The 20,303-nt window shown below is 40.0% G+C and overlaps 3 protein-coding genes across 6 annotated transcripts in view; all 3 read left to right on the top strand.

The window, feature by feature from the left end:
• Nucleotides 1–8,436, top strand: part of neto1l (neuropilin (NRP) and tolloid (TLL)-like 1, like) — a 31,870-nt gene extending 23,434 nt beyond the window's left edge. The window contains exons 5-7 of one of the 3 annotated variants that reach the window (XM_034209613.1): nt 3,093–3,711; nt 4,471–4,545; nt 7,779–8,436. In XM_034209613.1, coding sequence (XP_034065504.1) covers nt 3,093–3,711; nt 4,471–4,531 — 680 coding nt within the window. In that variant the 3' untranslated portion in view covers nt 4,532–4,545; nt 7,779–8,436. Of the gene's footprint in view, nt 1–3,092; nt 3,712–4,470; nt 4,546–5,895; nt 7,132–7,778 lie in introns of those variants that run through there. The other 2 variants (XM_034209614.1, XM_034209616.1) reach the window with 2 other exon arrangements.
• Nucleotides 8,437–9,044: 608 nt separating this feature from the next.
• On the top strand, nt 9,045–12,290 carry timm21 (translocase of inner mitochondrial membrane 21). The gene is made up of 6 exons (XM_034209617.1): nt 9,045–9,558; nt 10,338–10,400; nt 10,486–10,583; nt 11,473–11,546; nt 11,706–11,811; nt 11,893–12,290. Exons 1-6 carry the CDS (start codon nt 9,240–9,242, stop codon nt 11,983–11,985), a joined length of 753 nt encoding a protein of 250 aa, XP_034065508.1. The 5' UTR covers nt 9,045–9,239; the 3' UTR covers nt 11,986–12,290.
• Nucleotides 12,291–13,070: 780 nt separating this feature from the next.
• Nucleotides 13,071–19,067, top strand: si:dkey-118j18.2 (the record flags this gene model as incomplete). 2 transcript variants are annotated; one of them, XM_034209619.1, is given in 4 exon segments in its annotated part: nt 13,071–13,432; nt 13,638–13,739; nt 13,992–14,151; nt 18,935–19,067. In XM_034209619.1, coding segments are annotated over 3 exon segments (313 nt in total), but the record flags the coding sequence as incomplete, so codon positions are not given.
• Between the last annotated feature and the right edge of the window lie 1,236 nt (nt 19,068–20,303).

The following is a 20,303-nucleotide window of genomic DNA, read 5'->3' as shown; positions in this document are numbered from 1 at the left end:
CTTTTTTTTATTATTTAAATCAATTTGAGGTTTTGTGTTATCAAAAGCCCTGATCTAATTTATTTGTATTTCATTTTTTATGCGATGAACATAATAATATTAGCCAACGTTTTGGTTATTTCATTAAGATATTTATGTTGTGCTCTCCTCACTGGTTTTCAAGTGTTAATAATAATAATAATAATACATTTGATTTAAAATGCCTTTCATGAAACCCAAGGACACCGTACAATTTGTTAAATATTATATGAGGTAAAAGCAATATAACTTGTAATACAAAATGCTTAACTTAGCATTGATATTGTTATTTATAGTAAATCATATACTTTAGAGGACGATATTTGTTGTGACCGCTGATCTGGTTGTTGGTCCAGGTCTTTGAAGCTGCTCTCTTTCCTCCCTGCCTCCAGGCATCAAGTGCCTGTGTACTCTCTGACTTTGTGATACCATCAATTCCTTCATTTCCGCTGTAGTTTGATCCCCCTCTGCACTTTGAATTTTAAAGCCTCTGGATCCATACATTGATCCCCAGGGTCTGCTGTTGGCCGCTCCATAATTCATCCTCTCACTGAGGATTTATTATCGCTGCTTCTTCGTTTGTATGCCACTACATTAATTATCTGAGACGTGTGAAGACTGGGGAAGTTTTTCCTCTGCATTATATCGCCAATTAATTAATGTTCTTTTCCTCAACCTTTCATAACTGTAGTACATACTGTAAAGTGGCATCTATACTGTAGCCCTAAAGCATCTCACACCTCCATAAATACGTCTCTGCTGTTCATTACGCTGCTGTCATTGGCTTGCAGGTCAGATCTGTCGTTATTTCAAACTAATGCATAAACGCTAACTACCTCTACTATTGTGGTACAATTACCTTATTATCTCACTCGTCCCCGGCTTGAGTTTCAATCTCAGGATCCATGTATCTGTGATCCTCTCCAGAATGGAAGGAGTCATCACATACAGAGCATCAACTAGTTCCTGAACAGTGTCCTTCACATGCTGATATCCAAGAGAGGGAGTTACACAGTCACAAGATGGAGGAATAGAAAGCAGTATTCAATGTTTACTTCAGATTAGCTCCACGTCAGAAATGAGCATGCTTGATGTCTCTCTCCATAGAGGCTGAATCATCATGTTAATCACATAGCTATCATCTGCCTCAAACAGTCCTGATGCTCTTCTAGGTAATCACACATCCTGTCATGTTCACAGCTACAGTTGGGATACCTTTGTTATCACGTTACTCTCATGTTGGAAGAGTACATTCAGGATGTTCCCAACAGTAGCTCTGCAGTAAACCTCCCTTCAGCCCCACAGTTACCCTTCCTCCCTGCATCTAATCAGATGGATTCTGTATGCACAGTACTGTTACTCTCTCTTAAGCCGAGCAAATGACAAATTGCATCAATTAATTAAACCCTCACTCACACTGAGAGAGCGCTCCAGCCTGCGTTTGTAACCGTGCAGCATGAAGAGGCCGTGTTTCTCTCTCTCACCGCACATTGACTACATTTGTCCTCATTAGTGATCAAATGTCAGGTGTTATCCCCTTCTTCTTTACCCTTCTGATTGTAACCATTTAGTGTCAGTGAAGCTGCTGTGTTACATCTTCATACAGCATGTCAATGTCACACATCTCCCCACAGACTGCCTCTCTTCTCTCATGACAAAAGACCGTAGCTTTGGCCCAATGTGACCTTCCCTCCGTCTTTTTCATATGAGAGCCACAGACTCTTGTGCATGTGTTCAAATTGTGTTGAACATGTGAGCTATCTATCTTTGAGTTGTTGCTAAGGAAATCATTATCACCTTTTGCTCAGCCTCACCCTCTTTGTTACTGTTGCTCTCCGTTATCACATGGCATCATTATAACAACAATGGCAGATTAACTCTTGAAGTTCTTGGTAGTATTTTTTAGATATTAGGTCTTCGATTTTGGACAGAGAACAAAAACTAAAATTAGCTTCATAGGCTCAGTTCAATGACTTTTCAGCGAAAAGACAAGCACACGTCATGGACTCTCCACACATCTCAAATTAAGCAGACTTTAGGATGTTTGATTTGCATTACCTGGAGCAAATATGCAATTATAAGAGTCTTTGCGTTGACTTTGTATGAAATTGCGCCAAAAAGTTTGAACAATTTGCTCTGGTTTTGGTTTGAAAGCTTAATTTACTGGCAAATACCAGCTTCTAAACGATGGAGCAATGCTATCGTTGTGCTAGTTCTGAATATGTCTTTTTTTTTTAGCTTAACCTGTAAAATCACAGTATCATTTAGTATGAAATGCAGGTCTTGCCAGACAGTTCAGATGAGACATTGAACTCGAATGGTTGGAAGTTAGGATGGGTTGTTTTGAAGTGGACGTCGCAGTAGTTTCGAAGAGTTCTAGTTTCTAATCGAGGATGTGCCGTCTAGAAATGACCTGAAAAGTCCTTGGAGGAACTGCTTGGTTTGGTTTCTACTGTAGTAGTAGGGTAGGTAGCTAGACTTACTAACACTTTGTCAGCCAACATGGGAGCAGACACAATGTTTAATCCATCCCTTTAGTTTCCGAAGACCTAAACATAAGAAAGCACTTTACAAACTCTGAGAATAAGTCTCTTACTGAGCTACATTTCTAGTCTCGAGGTGTTTAGCCAATGGTCGACTAACAGGGATTAGAACTGTAGTTGTGTTTTCACATTGTGATGTATCAAGAATTTGCTCTGGGTTAGTTTGAACACTTCAATAACTTTTATTAAGTATGGATGAAGACCAGCTACTAAACAATGGTTTTAAGTTAACCTTTAAAATCACAGTATCATTTGAATTGCAGGTCTTGTCTAGATGGTTACCCTCGATTTACAAAACTCTGGCAAGACAGTTAAGATGAGACATTGATCTCCAATGTTCAATCCATCCCTTTAGTTCAGCTAAGGCTAGAAAAAGGTAAGCACTATCCCAACTCTGAGAATATGTCTCTTACTGAGCTGCATTTCTAGTCTCGCAAGTGTTTCGCTAATGGTCGACTAACTGGGAATAGAACTGTAGTTGTGTTTTGACATTGAGATGTATCAAGCTCTGTTGTCTCTTCCTCTGCACAGAGAAGAGGAAAGCCAACATCTTGGACAACCTGAACAACACGAACGGCACCATCATCGGCGTGACGTGCTGCATCGTCCTCCTGCTGCTCATCGTGTCCGTCATCGTGCAGATCAAGCAGCCGCGCAAGAAGTACATCCTGCGGCGCGAGGACTTCGACCCGACGATGTTCCAGGAGGTGTTCGAGCCGCCTCACTACGAGCTGTGCACGTTACGCAGCGCCAACGCTAACGCCAACACCTCCGCAGACTTAGTGGACCTGGCGGAGGACTTTGAGAACTACCACGCTCTGCGACGCGCCTCTTCGAGATGCATCCACGATCATCACTGTGGCTCCTCCTCAAACCCTGGCTCCGCCCACTTATCCCAGCTGTCTCTCAGTGGGCGAGGAAGCCGTGGGAACTTGAGTCGCGACGCCGCCGCGCTGCTGACGGACCTCCCGCAGCAGAACATGGCGGTGCGCCCCCTGCTGCCGTCCTCTGGTAACAGACGCAGCATCCTGGTGATGAAGCACAGCTACTCACAGGAAGCGGCGGATAACGGATGCGACATGGACGACGAAATGGAGGAAGTTCCCACCACCAGCCACCGGCTCTCCCGCCACGAAAAGGCAGTACAGCGGTCAGTATCCATAGATTTCTGATGAGGAGAGCAGCAGTTAGCGATGGGGAAGTGTGTGTGGGATACATTTATTTTGATTTTCCTTTTATTTTAGCTTCCTCATGTTTTTTAATAATATAATAAGCTTCTTTTTGTTTGCATTAACCCTGTTTTTTCTCCCCCTTTCTATCATTAAACATATTTTTTTCACAAAGGGCTAAATTATGTCCCCTCTTGCATGCTCATCACTGAACATGTCAAGCACCCCCTGCTAGTTTCAACCTTAAACTCATGATTGAACTCTTATTACCAAACTTTACTTTGAAATGTGTCAATACAGACCTCATTGTAAATGATATTAATGATATAATTAGTCCAGTTTTGACTGTTAATGCAAGGGCTTGAATCTGTGCCTCATTGTGATTAATAACATGCACAAATATGCATTTCTTACTGCAAACAATACTTATATAAAGCTCAACACTTTGGCATGAGGAAGATTTTCTATGAAGTAAAACAGTATTTTGCTCTGTACTTACAGCTTAGAAAGGTAAATGTTTAGGAGGTGTGCATACCTGGAGTAAACACGTTCCTGCATGCACTTCCTATGCGCTCTTTCCAGAGTGTTCTTGACTGTTTATTCTCTATGTTCTGCATGCCAGGCTCCCAGAGACTAGCAACGCACCAATGAAGTGTATTTCTGTTCTGTAGCACAATGTGCATTCTGACCTCTCTATGCAAAACGAGTTTGATATTAAAGAAAGAGCCGTGACATTTCAGGTTCTGCCTCATTGGCTCTTTGAGCAAACATGAATCAGAGTACAACACAACTAGGGTCTAAGAGACAATCTCAAGGTAAGCACCCTATCAACGGACATCTCTAAATGTTGTTGTGTAGTCATCATCTGCCCAGTCAGTAATTATACTTTATGTAAGTTATCTTTTCCTTTTCTGTGATTTTTGCGCGGGTTGTTTTCTTGCTCTTTTATTTATTCATTTTCACCAAGATGGTTTTCTTGCTTGCGGCCATCTTGCCCTCCTTGTACGTTTTTTTTTTGTTGTGATGCTCCAGTTTGCCGTATGTCTCCCGAAGACATACGTGGTATCACTCAGTGGATTTTCATCAGCATGGACTTTTTTCAATCATCTGTAGTTGAAGCTGTTATCGAACAATATGTCTAACCTCTGCACTTCTCTACCTGCAGAAAATCACACTTATCTTGGAAAGAAGCTTGTTAAATCCACATCAAAGCACACATTTATAAAGCAGACACCTTACTGCGGAAGAGGATTAGGACTCATTGTGAAAAATGTGTTTGAGTTCTTGATTTAAATCTCACTCTGAGATTAAAGTCTAAATTGCTATATAGTCAAAGTTACATCAAAAGTTCCTAGAAATGTGTCAGTTCACCTAGGCCACTTTAAACCTCAAATACAAACTGAAATGAATTAAGACATATATTCTGTCTTTATTATCTGAACTCTGACTTTAATCTCAGAACTCAAATACATTTTTAAAATATTGTTATTTAACGAAAACTAACTTTTTTCTCAGATTTCTGAAAACTCAAAGTGTTGACATGTGTCCCTAATCCTCTTCCGTACCATCCCACATGTTTTCATCCATTAAATCAGTGGGATGTTTGTGCACACACTAAAGAAAGCGAATTGAGATTATTTAAAAACCTTTTTAAAGTCTGTAAGTATTTACTGATGAAACCTTTATGCCGAGTTCCTCTGTAGTTGTGCATGATTTCTGTCCTTGTAGTATTTTGTGTTTTGGTTTATTGTGAAGCATACAGTAGTATTTCTGCCTGTGTGTAACACTTCATGTGGATGCTCCATCACCGTGCTTTCATGAAGAAGTAAGATAACAATACATTTAATATGCAAATATATAATACATATATTTAATATGCAAATATCAGCATAACAGAGTTGCATTTCAGTGCATATTTACAAAATGTCTGCAGCTTCAAGCGTGCACACAATGGAGCGATCACAGGAAGTGTTACCGGTAGTTTTGTCTTTTATGGTGAACAGTGTGTGTGTGTGTGTGTGTGTGTGTGTGTGTGTGTGTGTGTGTGTGTGTGTGTGTGTGTGTGTGTGTGTGTGTGTGTGTGTGTGTGTGTGTGTGTGTGTGTGTGTGTGTGTGTGTGTGTGTTCTTATGTTCTACATTATGTTGCATTGTCTCCATCATGTAGACTTCTTGAGAATAGTGCGATCCTGGATCAGTACGAACGGGCGTCACTGACATATGAGAAAGCGGAGCGGGGATTTACACCTGCATGATGATGATGATGATGATGATGATGATGATGATGACGAAGGGACACTTTGACGAGAGGAGATTGAATATGTAACCATGTGATGAACACAAAGGACTAGATGAAACACTCACCGTGCTGTGAGACGCGTCAGCTCTAAATCCAGATTTATTTTGTCTCTCTGGAAAGAAATGGACCTTTTAGAATAAACATGATTATTGATTATTAAACTTTAAATGTGTCATTATCATAGATCCCTCACTGAAATTAATGTAATAAAGTATATTAAAGTTACTTTGAAGCATGTGTTTTTCAAATGAATAGCATACATATTATGATTTTTAAAGATAATTATAGAAGCTTGCTGTTTTTAAAATCTAGGATGATTTGTTTTATTGGCATTAGTTACTAACCTAATCAAAATGAAAGCTAAAATAATTTTGATAACCCTTCAAGGTTTGTGCATGCTTCGTCTATAGCCATTAACATTAATAAACTAACGTTCAAATATAAAAAGCCCCCATTCAGTAACACATCAAAGTAGTGGAAGAAAAGCATCTTTGCATTGCATGTTGAGAGTTGCACCATTTTCATTTGAACTCCTTTTCAAAAAACTTTTTGCACTTTTAGAATACTTGTTTTTTTTAATTACTTAAAGTCTGGTTGTCTTCTAGCCTTCTTCTACTGTAGGAGCCTCTTTGTATGGAAACAGACTTTTATACTATAGGGCGAATTGACCGTTTTTACATTTACTCTAAATATCTTTCAGGGCTGATTTTACTGATGCTTTGTAAAATAAATAACAATAAAGCTTCACCTTTGTTTTATTGGCTTTTACTTTTCCGTGTGTCCTCAAACTGTCAGCAGCACACACACATTTTCTTTACTTGTTGCTTTATTATCTTTAGAGGATTAGTTTCATATAACAGGACAATAAAAAAGAGTCCAAATAATGGCCGGTATGTGACGGACAAGTTAATTGACTTTTGGTGTTTGCCCTCATGAGATTAACCCCACACACTCTGCAGAAAGGACGGATCAGCCTCACACACTCCCTCAAAAACATCTTGCAATACACAGAAAGAGAGATTAGCTTTGACTTAAACAACACACACACACACACACACACACAACACACACACACACACACACACACACACACATACCATGTATACATCACTTCAGGGGACATTACATTGACTTACATGCATTTCCTGGAGACTTATCCTAACCTTAACCATAACCAACACATGCCTAACCCTAAACCTGACCAAGTCTTCACCCTAAAATTAATGATTCCCCTCCATTTTGTCCCCATAAGGGAGGCGAGTCCCCGCACGTGACTGTGTAAACAGATTTAGGTCCCCACAAGGATAGTAATGCTAGGCCACACACACACACACACCTTTTTCCCACTCTGTCATTGTCCGAGTTGATTTCTTACTGTCAGTTTTTATGGTAGTAACCATCTATGTGTGCATTTCTTTTTCTGAATTCAATGTCATGTATTATTTACATCCATGCTCGGCCATCTTCTTTTCCACTTTTGCAGAGACTTGAATAAAATGTTTCTTTTCTATGCACATTGCACATCTGTGTGTTGTCTTTCTGTTTCGCCACCATATATATTTAGAAAGCAACCCTCTTCTTAACTGTTATCTTGAACACACACACACACACCGTCACAAAGTAATCTGCCAGCGTATAGACAGAGGCCGACAGCTCAGTAATTAGTCTGCACCAATTCGATCAGAGCAGCAGGAGATGGAAAAGGGCCAGGAGGACAGACTCAAAGTAATAGTGTTTTCATTTCTCTGCAGATACATCAGACAGATGCATCATTCCTCTGCATCTTGCCAGCTTTGACAGCATTCGGAGCTAACCTTTTCTCTCCCATGCATCTTGAGTGAACTGAGCAACTTTACCAATGTAGAGTGTTGTGATGAGAAAAATGTAAAAGTAAAAAAAAAAAAATAAGGTTTGTGATGTACGCAAGTTTGTCTTCTTTGCTTTGGGACAGCAGAGGTGCATTTCCCCCGAACACCTGCTGGGAAACACGAGCAGCGGGTAAATCTGACACGGGACTGAACGTGTGTTTTAAAGAGTACCTTTAATGTAAAGTGGTTCAAAACAGAATCAGGTTTTTTAATCATTGTATCACATTGCAGCTGCTGATTTCACTTTTAGTTCCTGATGTCATCTCTTTACAGTAGAGTATCAGGTTGTTTTTATATCTAAACAAGAGACGCCTTTTTGAGAAGACGAAGAATGTCTGAAACAAAGTGATGTTAAACCTCGTAAAGCGTGATTATGACCGTCCACTACTGTTTATTTACCCCTCTCTCTCTCTGATGAATGTTATTTACTTTCTCTTTGGTCACACTTCACTTCATTGTGGTGTTTTTTAAACCCCTTTACTTTTGATTTGATAACAGAAAATGCTGGATAAAATGTTTTCAATAAACTGATGTTTACTGATCGTTTGGTGATTATTGATTTTGTCAGTATCATACAATGTCTATTACCACTTGCCCCGAATGGCCATTATATATGACATCAAATCGATGCAAACAGCTGACTTAAGAAACTAATATTTTCAAATGAGGACATGAGGATGTTTAATTGAATGTATATAAGAAGAAAACATAAAAAACAGATGTTGTTCTTGCTTAAAGTGGTCACTATGTACTTCTAAGGAATTATTAAGTGATTACACGTTAAATAGTCTTAATATATTCTTTAAATTCACATAGAAATCCAGTTCAATTAGGAGTACTTTTTGTTATGTTGCATTTATTCATGTCAAATTGACCTTATATTAACAATGAGGTTCACGATAAATGTACTGTTACATTTATGATTATAAATGTATAACCATTTTAGATCAATTTTGATATTATTAAATAGCTGAACTGAATATACAATAGTAAACATATATATTGAGGTATATTTAAATATCTAGAAACGTGTTCAAATATATATATTTGTTTGGTATATTGTGCAAAATGTTGATTAGATCTTACTGGTCAAAACTCAGTTTCCCATGAGTCCTTGAAATTGTGCGTGACGTCAACAGTATGCGCCTCTGAATCATAAACACAATTTGACACAGATAGCACAGCATGTCAAATAGTTAGTGTGTTAGGTTGTGCATACACGACTAAGAATAATAATTAACTTTATATTAGTTGATCCTGTGCTCGGTGTGTGTGCGCGTGTGTGCGTGCAGCTTTAGCTAGTTGTCCGTGCTAAAGTACTCACTCACAGAGGACACAGTAATCATGGCTTACACGCAGATATTGAGAGCTCTCCACCGGACAGCGACACACAAATACACACACGTGAGTTTTCTCGTGCACACACACCATGGATGTATAATAAGAGACACACTCCGGAACGCGTGCACGGTGTCCGGTTTGACCCTCCAGAGGACCGAGGCTCCCCGGTGTTTCCTGCCCGTGCTGAGCTGCTTCCTCCGGGCACAGCGGGGAGTCTGTCTCCGCTCTGCAGCCCGGAACCTGAGCAGCAGCTCCGGGGACAGAGACCGGTCTGTGTCCCGGTATCCGAGTGGGAGCCCGAAGCCCTCCGCGGCTCAGAAAGGTCAGCGAAACACTGAAGACGTTTTACTAGAAATATACTGTACTTAATTATAAGATATGCTCAAACAGGTATTGCATTCAGGTCAGCGAGACACTGAAGTAGTTTTACTAGAAACACAGAGGAGTGTGGACCTCTGTTGGGAACTGAATTGCACGACACAATTACTGGACATAGAATACACACTGTTTTCACACACACATTTAAATATGACTAATATATGACCCAATATGTATATATGTTCATTTTGATTCATTTCTTATTTTATAGTTATTTTTTAATTTAGATCTTTAATTGTATTAATGAATCTGTGCTGTCCTGTTTTTCAATCTCACCCTGTTGCTGTTAAACTACTGAATTTCCCCACGGGGATTTATCTTATGATAAAACATGTTCAAACAGGTATTGCATTCATGTGCATATGACATGTTAGTATTGTCCTTTTGTCTTAATGTGTCCACACTGTGCCCTTTGCTGTAACATTGTACATGTCCCCACTGTGGGACAATTACAGGATGTCTGATTTTAAATCTTAATAAAAAACATATTCAAGGTAAGACAACAAGTAGCAGCATGAAATACTATAACATTGACAGTGTTGTAACACTCTCAAATAGCACGGTAGACAAAAAAGGGGACGTAAAAACATTATTTATTCGTTATTTTATTAATGAAATCAAGCACATGTTAGATTGTACCCAGTATATGTGTGTTAGTGCTTTTACAAGTACCAAAGTCATAGTAAGAGTCTACATTAACTCATTGTGAAATATATGTTGCAGTGATAGCGGCCGGTAGAGACTTCACCTACCTGATCGTTGTTCTCATCGGACTGGGAGTGACGGGTAACTACAAGACGATTTCAGGCAGATTTATCATCTGAAGTTAAATAATTGATATGAGCATTACAATGTGTTCTTTATGTTCCAGGTGGGCTGCTGTATGTGGTTTTCCAGGAGCTGTTTTCCACCTCGAGTCCAAACAAAGTGTACGGGAAAGCCTTCAACATAATCCGGTTAGACCCCGGGGTAAGAGGATAAAATTGCATCTCTCATCTTTACAGTTAATAACTATACAACATCTCCTGAAATGGTACAATACATTTTGTTTCTAGATAGTTCATTACTTGTTTGGTGTATCAAACGTCTGTAAATAGAGACGCATATCCATACGGTCTCAAAGTCTGAACATGCCTTGTTTTTCAGTCCAAAAAGCACAAATATCCACTTATCTCCATATTTGAGAGGCTGAAAACAGCATGTTCTGCATGAAACGTACAACATTACATCGAAATACTTTTGACATTTAATCAATTATCATAATATTTGATCAAATGAATTCTTCTTCTGTCGATTTACACATTAATTGAACAAGCCATCACAGCTCTAGTTGCACATAGATAAAAACATTTGTGACATTAATTGGAATTTGTTGTATTGTATGTTACCTCCTCTGCGTTGATTTCAGGGCACATCTTAAAGAAGTCATCTGTTAAAAAGCAAAGTTTAAAATAGTTTCTGTGTATTGAAATTGAAGGTTGTTGGTGCTTTTGGGGAGATAGGGATCCATCCTAGTTTCTCTCTACGTGCCTTGATTTGTCAGTCCAAAAACATCCACTTTAATGTGATGTAAACAGCTTGATATCTCCATATTTGAGAGGCTGAAAACAGCATTTTCTGCATGAAACGTACAAACTTAAATACTTTGACATTTATCATCAACTATCAAAATATTTGAATTATTATTCTGTCGATCTACAAATGGATTCAACAAGTCATCACAGCTATAGTTGCACTTTATTTGCAATTTATGTTGTATTGTATGTTACCTCCTCTACTTTGATTTCAGTGCATATCTTAAAGAAGTCATCTGTTGAAAAGCAAAGTTTAAAAACATATATGTATATTGAAATTGTAGGTTGTTGGTGCTTTTGGGGAGCCGATCAAGTGTTACGGAGAGACGACGCGCCGAGGGAGGAGGCAGCAAGTCAGGTAGGAGTTTTATTCTTATTTCTAGTGAATACATTTTTCATTTGTACACATTTCTTTGTACAGTTTAAAATATATTGTGTTGTTTATAGGTAGGCATCTGTGTGGTGGTACTGCTGAGGTGTTACAGAGTTTTTTAACCTGTTTGTGTTTCCACCTCAGTCATCATGAGTTCCTGAAGGACGAAGTGAAGCATCTGAGACTGAAGTTTTACGTCGAAGGATCGGAGCCAGGACGCAAAGGGACGGTGCACACAGAGTCAAGAGAGGTTTGTTTTATTCATTTCTAAAGATGCACCATTTCATTACACAGATTTCCTCCAAATTGAGATACTGTTGTTATTTCACAGAATCCCAAAACTGGAAAATATGAGTTTCGTTACATAATTGTGGAAATGGACACCTACCCGAGACGAACCATCATCGTGGAGGATAACCGATAAGAAAGAAATAAATATATGAGTGTCACTTCGCTGAAAAAGTATTGTGGGAAAATGTGTTTGAGTTATTGGATAAATAGCTTAAGATTAAGTCTAAATGTTATTGACTATTAAAAGGTGTTGTGTTCAAAATCAACAGTTTTGGTTGATTTTAACTTTGCCACAACACTGGAGCATTTGGGAAGCACAGTCTCTTTCACAGGAAATTATCATGGACTCTTATGTGTTATTGTTTTGTAAATAATACACATGCTACGCATTGTTTTCCTGGATGCCAACCTGTAATTAAAGATGCTTTTTGATTGTAATAAGAACTGTTTGTCTATTTTATGCACAGGAACAGACATACAAGAAAAAAAGGTATCAGTGCTTTTACTTCGGGACAAGATTATGGATGGAGCTTTGATTCTTCAGCTTTATTGAATTGGGTGTATTTTAATTGGCATTTGAAGTTTTTTTAATACAATATTTACCTTTTTTATTCAATTTACATTGTTATTTTAGTCTTTGTTTAATACATAACTATGTGGTTGTCTCTTTAAATTGTAGACTGCAATACACAACCATGACCACTAGATGGATGCAACGGTTCGAGAGGGGAACAACCTGATATAACCCTTTAAAGTAGTCTATAATTTATCATATATCATTGATTCTAAATTATAAACAACCATTCTATATGAGTTGGAATAACTACAAAAGGTATTTTGATTATATAAGGACAACATTAATGAAATAGTCTTTTGATTTTATCCCATTTTACCATTTTGAAAGACTGAAGTATGCTACCTTCACGAACACTCGGAAACATCGCTATTTTTGATGAAACTGAATACAACGCCAAATAATTATCAACAGTCGAAAAGGCTGCGACTGATATTTCCTTTGTGGGGAGGAAATTAGGTCCTATGAATATTTTTAACATTTAAACAGTTACTTTGGCCCAATCTTATACATATTTTGTATAATTTCATTACATTAACATAGGCTCATTCTGATGGTTACAAAATCGTGTGTCATTAGGAGCTGCATTTCCCGGGTATTAGTGAAGGCAACATTTGTTATGGACACCCACTGTATAAACACCGCCCACTTACCAAACCAACGGTTGCGATGCGCTAGTTGAAACGGTTGAAACTCTTCATGAATAACGCGATTATAAGTTGTTTATTCAATGTTAAATTAACGAGTAGTTTGCCAGGTAACTAGTTAGTAACCTTGTGTGTTACCCCAAGAAGATATGTGGATAAAGTGGTTCATTATCACTGTTTGTTTTAATCGCGGAGTGGATACATAGGCTGTTGTTGTTGTTGTGGCCTGCTAACTAGCATAGCTAAGCTAGCATAGCTAAGCTAGCATTAGCTTCAGCTGGTTCCTCTTTGCGTCTCAGAAACGAAGAGGGGGAAATGGCACACCTTCACAGCTAACTCTCAAGAGCTGTCTCTGTAAAGTAAGTACAACATCTTCTGTCTGCTTTTAGCTAAGTTAAGTAGCTAAGTGAACGAATAAGCTGCTTAACTTAACATCTGTTTTAAGTTACCGAATAGTGCTTTAGCTGAGACGATCTGAGCGTGGAGTTGACTTATAGCCTTTTATTGTAATTGATTACATTAAGCAAGTTAGTGAATACTGTCTCTTGTTGTTACTGTTTTCAGGACACGTTGTGGTGTTGGCTAGGGATCAGAAAGTTGTCCCCAGCTATGAGAGCCTCTCACCACTGACTGACATCTCAGAGAAATGGAGCTGTACTGGTACATGTCAGTATCAACGATATATAATTCACCAGTCTGTGGTTAAACACTAGCAATCCACTTATGAGCCTTTTCTGTGAATGTTTTACCTTCATGTTAACAAAATATCACAGTGTCAGTGTGTTATTAGAAATATACAAAATAACTGTTTCCAATGGTTTTCCTGTTGAGTTTGTAACTGGTTATAATTAGTTATAATTGGATAAAATATTTTAAAACTGATGTCTCATCACCCCCCCTCTCCTCTTTCGTCTCCAGAGTTGTCATTGTATTCATCGTTATCAAGATATGCTTCTATGTGTGCTGGTATCGATCGAGACAGAGGCAGCTGGCGGCGTACCTGAACAACCCACGCAACGCTCAGATAGTCATCGTCGGAGGAAGGGCCTACCTCCATCAGATGTATGAGAGACAGAGTGTAAGTTCAGACCACACACACACACACACACACACACACACACACACACACACACACACACACACACACACACACACACACACACACACACACACACACACGTCCTACATTTGAAACATGCAATCTAGCTGTCAACTACTTGAGTGCTTTAGCGCCTCGAGGATATCTCATTATTAAGGCACAAGGCTAACTAAAATACTTTTTTGTAACAAAGATGATCTATTTATAGCGGCTGAGAGACTGAAGAATGGTCACTGAGCAAAAAGTGTGCGTTGCATAGCGGCAACAATGTGGCATCCTCGTGTTTTCGCCATCCAAATCGTTTTTTTGTATCTGCAGTGTAGGGGTGGGTGTCTGAGTTCAACCCGGCAGACACATTTCACTTTAAAGGAATTTGTACCCATCAAAAGACCATTAATATGTCATAACTCACCCCATGTAACCTTGAATGCTTGATGAAATGCTGTTTTTCGTGCTTGGTGAACAAGGAATCCAATAACAGAGAAGTCTTCATGAATTGAATTAAATAGGCGCAGCGTTTATCAACAGGAAAACTATAGAAAAACATCAGCGCAGTGCAAACACATTTACAAGCAGAAGCATATAGGCTAATTTCAAGTTGAAAAGGTAGGATTTCTTTTTTCACACAACATAACATTATATGCAAACAAGAATCTATTTTATTGTCCTTACAATGAAAAAGTACATTCTGTAGTTCCTCTTTATCCACTCTAGCTTCATTTGGCCACAGAAAGTGTTCGCATCTCAAAGGGAAGTCCGTGCCGACTCTCAGGACTTTTCCATCCGACTGGATTTCGCTGGAGTCAGAGAAAGTCAAGCAGGGTCACGGTTGTGTTACATTTTTGCAGAGGAGCTGTTTGCTATCTCTCACTCTGAAGAAAGAGAGAGGGCTTTTGGTTTCAGTCACTTTCACATTGAGTGCAAAGAGGAGAGGCGTGACATTTAATTGTCAGTGACATACTAAGCGAGTGAAGATGAGTAAATAGGTCGTTCTGGTTTACTCTTCTAAACTCAACTTGTTTGTTTTTAAACAAGTTTGTAAAATGTCAACCCAGCGTGTGAGATTTCCTTTGTGCAAATATGATCAGTGCAGACAGCAAGGCAGGAGAGGACTGATTCACAGAGAGCACTGTGTGCCTCTTCCAAGGTCTTGTTGTTCCCTGACTCTAAAAAAGTCTAAATGTCATCCACTGATAAGCGCCATTTATCTTGAGATCTCTTATTATATTTAATTAGCTTGACATCGTGGTTAGTCTGTGGATATTTTGAGCTGCTGTTCAAGAGTCAGTTGATCCCTGGTAAGAGTTGTTGGTTTCTTACTTTTGCTGCCACATGCTTTTTATTCATATTTTGATATCAGCTACAAATCACAGGCTTATCGTTTATTGTTCCCCTCGAGCACCGGTTAAATGTTTTATCTAGGGCTGCACGATATTGAAAAAAACTGACATTGCGGTTTTTTGTTCCCCTGTGATATATATTGCGGGTTTTTTTTTAACCTGTTAAGCCCCAAAGTCCCGGCGGGTACTTTACTTTTTTTTTCACGACACTGTGTCTCAGGGGATCTTAATATTTAAGAACCTATTCATGTCTTATACCAGATTAACGGAAATAATCTCAGCTAACTGACGATACAAACCATTTTTACCAAAACACAAGTCTCATACGAAGCATCGAAATGACCCCTGAGCGAAAAATGCTAACGGACATTGGCACAGAACTCAAGATAAAAGTACCCTTATTACTTATCGTAGCTGCACTTACAAGATATCCGATTAAAACTGAGGTTCCACAGATTATTTAGGTATATAGTATTATCACTGAGTCATCCGAACTCGACCAGGGGAAGCAAACACAGACATCACAACACGTACCTTTACGGAGCTTCTAGGGGAGATCGTCTCACCGTAGCTGTCAATCTGATCAAAAGACGTGTTCAATGGCATTACAACGAGAAAAAACGCGGCTGAATCGGTTAATCCATAGGTTTGTAACGTCTCTGTATAAAAAAAACATTTCATTTCATTTATAATCCATAATTCCATTTTTATGTAAATATCGCAGAGCAAAAGTTAGCTGCTAATGGTAGCCACCAGAGTGGCTGCTGCTTCCGGTCTTGGCAGCAGTCTAACACACACACATTACCAAATAAGGAGTGAGAGTGACGACGCGTAGCCAAAACCGGAAGCTGCATAGCTAGTGGTGGCTACCATTAGCAGCTAACTTTTGTGCTCCGATTTTTACATAAAAATGGAATTATGGATTATCAACAATTGCTTCAAAGCCACAGATACATTATCAACCTATGGATCAACCGATTCAGCCGCGTTTTTTCTCGTTTTAATGCCATTGAACACGTCTTTTGATCAGATTGACAGCTACGGTGAGACGATCTCCCGTAAAAGCTCGGTAAAAGGTACGTGTTGTGATGTCTGTGTTTGCTTCCTTTAGATACTATACTTAAATAATCTGTGGAGTCTCAGCTTTAATCGGATATATTGTATGTGCAGTTTCGATAAGTAATAAGGGTATCTTTACTTTTGAATACTTTTTTATTCCCCGTTTTTAGAGATTTGGGTACGGAGGAAAAGAGAGAGGGTTTTGTTTTCTGACGCTGCGTGAGTTCCCCGACACACCGGGGACACATAGTGATCTATAAGAGACATCAAAAAGTGCATTTTGCATGATAGGTCCCCTTTAAATGGAAAAATAAATCCGGTTTGTTCTTGCTGCCGCCCCGGCTTCTGAGATATCTATCATGGTTGTTAAATCTAAGAGGCAGAGGCTGGGGTATTTTTAGCATTGTTTGGAATATTTGTGCAACAGGAAATGCCCCATTTCAAACACACCACTCTCGTTATAAAGCCTGCATTTCTCAGATTCTTATAAGAAGTTACATTCGGTTTAACCACTTTTATTTATAAGAGAGGTTTAGGGGAAAGGGCATGTTCAGAGGGAGATCATCTGAAGATAGATTTGAGAAGCGCTTTGTGTGCAGCTGCTCTACTCATAAATCAGACATATAAATGTTCCCAAAAATGTAATAGTTAATTAAAATAACATGTAAAAGTGCATACAAACATTATAATTGAAGTGTTTGAGGGTCATTCCCAAGCTCTATTATGTCTTGTGGGTTGTTGAAGCTATTTGTAGGTTTGAACCATTTGTTACACAGATGTGGTGCTACGTTTAAACATATTTGACCTCTGGAGGGTTCATAATACAAGTAGAATGTCCCACTACTTCCTCTCATTCTCTCCCTTTTGCACACACACATTTTAATCTTTTTTTACTTCCCCTACTTCTTCCTCTCCTCTGTCTCTCCTCCTCTCCTCTCTCCTCTGTCTCTCCTCCTCTCCTCTAGTCTCTCCTCTGTCTCTCCTCCTCTCCTCTGTCTCTCCTCCTCTCCTCTGTCTCTCCTCCTCTCCTCTAGTCTCTCCTCTTCTCCTCTGGCTCTCCTCCTCTCCTCTCTCCTCTGTCTCTCCTCCTCTCCTCTAGTCTCTCCTCTGTCTCTCCTCCTCTCCTCTGTCTCTCCTCCTCTCCTCTGTCTCTCCTCCTCTCCTCTAGTCTCTCCTCTTCTCCTCTGGCTCTCCTCCTCTCCTCTAGTCTCTCCTCTGTCTCTCCTCCTCTCCTCTGGCTCTCCTCCTCTCCTCTAGTCTCTCCTCTGGCTCTCCTCCTCTCCTCTGTCTCTCCTCCTCTCCTCTGTCTCTCCTCCTCTCCTCTGGCTCTCCTCCTCTCCTCTGTCTCTCCTCCTCTCCTCTGTCTCTCCTCCTCTCCTCTGTCTCTCCTCCTCTCCTCTAGTCTCTCCTCCTCTCCTCTGTCTCTCCTCCTCTCCGGTGTATAATGTTCCTGTTAAGGTTGTAATAGAATGTGCAGCAGGGTCCCTGTGGTCGTCCATAACCTGGCACACTGAGCGTCTTCTGGAGAAACGCCAAGACGACTCGAGTCCTGGGTTAAATGAATCAAACACAGGGGGGGGGGGGGGGGGGCGGAGAGAGAGATGGAGGAGATGCATGTGGGCCGGAGAGCGAGAGAGAGTGTGAGAGAGAGAGTGTGAGAGAGAGAGAGTGAGAGAGAGAGAGAGTGAGAGTGAGTGAGAGAGATTTTTTGATCAGTTCTTTAGAAGTAGTGGTGACTCATGTAGGGTGTGTGTCTCGTTATTATCTTGAACTCGGTGTGTTTGTGCTGCGGCTTTCTTCATAACTCTATTTACTCACTTCATCTCTGCGGGCCTTTTGCTGTACATATTTTTAATAGCTTGTTATTGTAAACGGTTGCTCCTTTCTCTACAAAACAACCACTTCAACCAGCACAGCTAATACATTTTAATTATATATATATTTCTGTGTTTCTTATTCTTCTTCTACGGTTTCTATATCTGTCTTATACTCAGTGATTGATATATGATGGATTCTTGCACTACTTGCTCTTATTTTTTAACTCAAATGTATTTGACTCTTTATTTTAGTCATAAATTCAAAGAAAATGTGAAACCATACTTGGCAAGGAACTCATTCTGACTCTCGAGCTTCTTCACTGGGAAAGAGGGGAGACAAACACTGACATCTGTGTGATTACACTCAAAGCCGCCATGCAGAGAATGCTATCCTGGATGCTATCATTCCAGTCCTCCCTTATTTAAAGGGACTGGTATTCAAATATACATGTTATTATTAATGTATCTTGAATGACTTTTTTCTGTACGTCTGTTTATTGTGTAATGAACTCTCCCTGTGCCCCCCCCCCCCCCCCCCTGCAGCAGACCTCTGTGTGGCCCAGTTGGTATGGAGCTCAGGATGATCTGTCCACAGAGGAGCCCTCCGCCGCCGCCCTGCCTCCAGATGCTTCCTTCTCTCAGCTCGACATGCCCCCTCCATATGAGGCCGTCTCTGGAGGTAACACACACACACACACACACACACGCACACACACACGCACACGCACACACACAAGGGATCATGATTAATCACCATTCGAACTATGCCCAAAATATGCCATTTCTTTATGTATATTGTTGGGAATGGAAAGATAAATGAAAGAAGGCGGATATATCCATTTCACATATGTATGTTTATTATAACATTTTTCTGTGTGTCAAAATGAAAGACAGCCCACACACCTATCAATCATCAAACCGTGGGGTCTTAATTCATTACGTGTTGATTTCTATCAACGGGGGAGTACTTCAGGAAAGTCGGGGGGGGGGGGGGGCCTAGTGGAGTACTTCATGACCACAGAGTGTGAACGTTGTGATCAGCTGTTTTAGCGCAGTGCTCCAGTGAAGGGGGGAGAGAGAGAGTCTCCCTCCGCAGCCGGTTGGCGTAGTTTTGGCACAGTTCCGTTGTACAGACCGACGTTAACAGCAGCCCTGTCTGTGCACACGGAGACCGACTCTGTCGTCCGGTGATCTAACCGCCTTCTGGAAAAGCTTCACAAGTACGTCGGTACGCAAATGCGCTTTGTGGCACAAGTGACGGTACGCATTTCAGATTACACACATAACCTGCGTACCAGTTATGTGTTACCTGTACTACAGCAAAAGTATTCTCCGTCGGGACTTCCTGCAACAACACCACGCCGTTATCTTGATTCTGATTGGCCAGAAGACATTATCAAAGATGTTCTAATGAGAAGACGATCACTACATGACAAAAGTTTTCTAAAACCGTTTCTGGTCTTCGGTATTTCCAGACAAGTGGCTGAAATCAATCTGACTAACTGCTGTCTGTGCAATTTACTCCGCGCGAGTTGGCGGACTTTATTTCGCTTCCTTTAACATCATTGTTCATGGTGGGGCTAAGCCATTTGTTGGTATGGCTGTAGCCTGCCCCAGCCATACCCTGGCGCTGCCACTGGTGGTACGTATGGGGCGGGCCATTCTGCACATGCGTTAAATGCGTTAAATATTTTAACGCAATTAATTCAAAAAATTAATTACCGCCGTTAACGCGATAATTTTGACAGCATTAGAATATTTGTATTGTAATTTAAATTTTTGTAATGGGAGGGGTGCCTAAGTTGATTACATATTATAAAATAAATAAATTACATGTATACGACAGTGCCCTTTTAAATGTGTAACGTTACCAGGGGTTACCACACACTTTGATATTTCACAAGTGTGCCGAGCA

Source organism: Gymnodraco acuticeps, unplaced genomic scaffold, assembly GCF_902827175.1.
Source record: "Gymnodraco acuticeps unplaced genomic scaffold, fGymAcu1.1, whole genome shotgun sequence".
Taxonomy (NCBI): Eukaryota; Metazoa; Chordata; class Actinopteri; order Perciformes; family Bathydraconidae; genus Gymnodraco; species Gymnodraco acuticeps.
This window is presented reverse-complemented; position numbering and strand designations above follow the sequence as displayed.

Coding starts and splice junctions, on each gene's coding strand:
- timm21 (XM_034209617.1), top strand. CDS start 9,240: ATGGCTTACACGCAGATATTGAGAGCTCTCCACCGGACAGCGACACAC. Junction 9,559..10,337: donor GCCCTCCGCGGCTCAGAAAG/GTCAGCGAAACA, acceptor TATATGTTGCAG/TGATAGCGGCCGGTAGAGAC. Junction 10,584..11,472: donor TAATCCGGTTAGACCCCGGG/GTAAGAGGATAA, acceptor TTGAAATTGTAG/GTTGTTGGTGCTTTTGGGGA.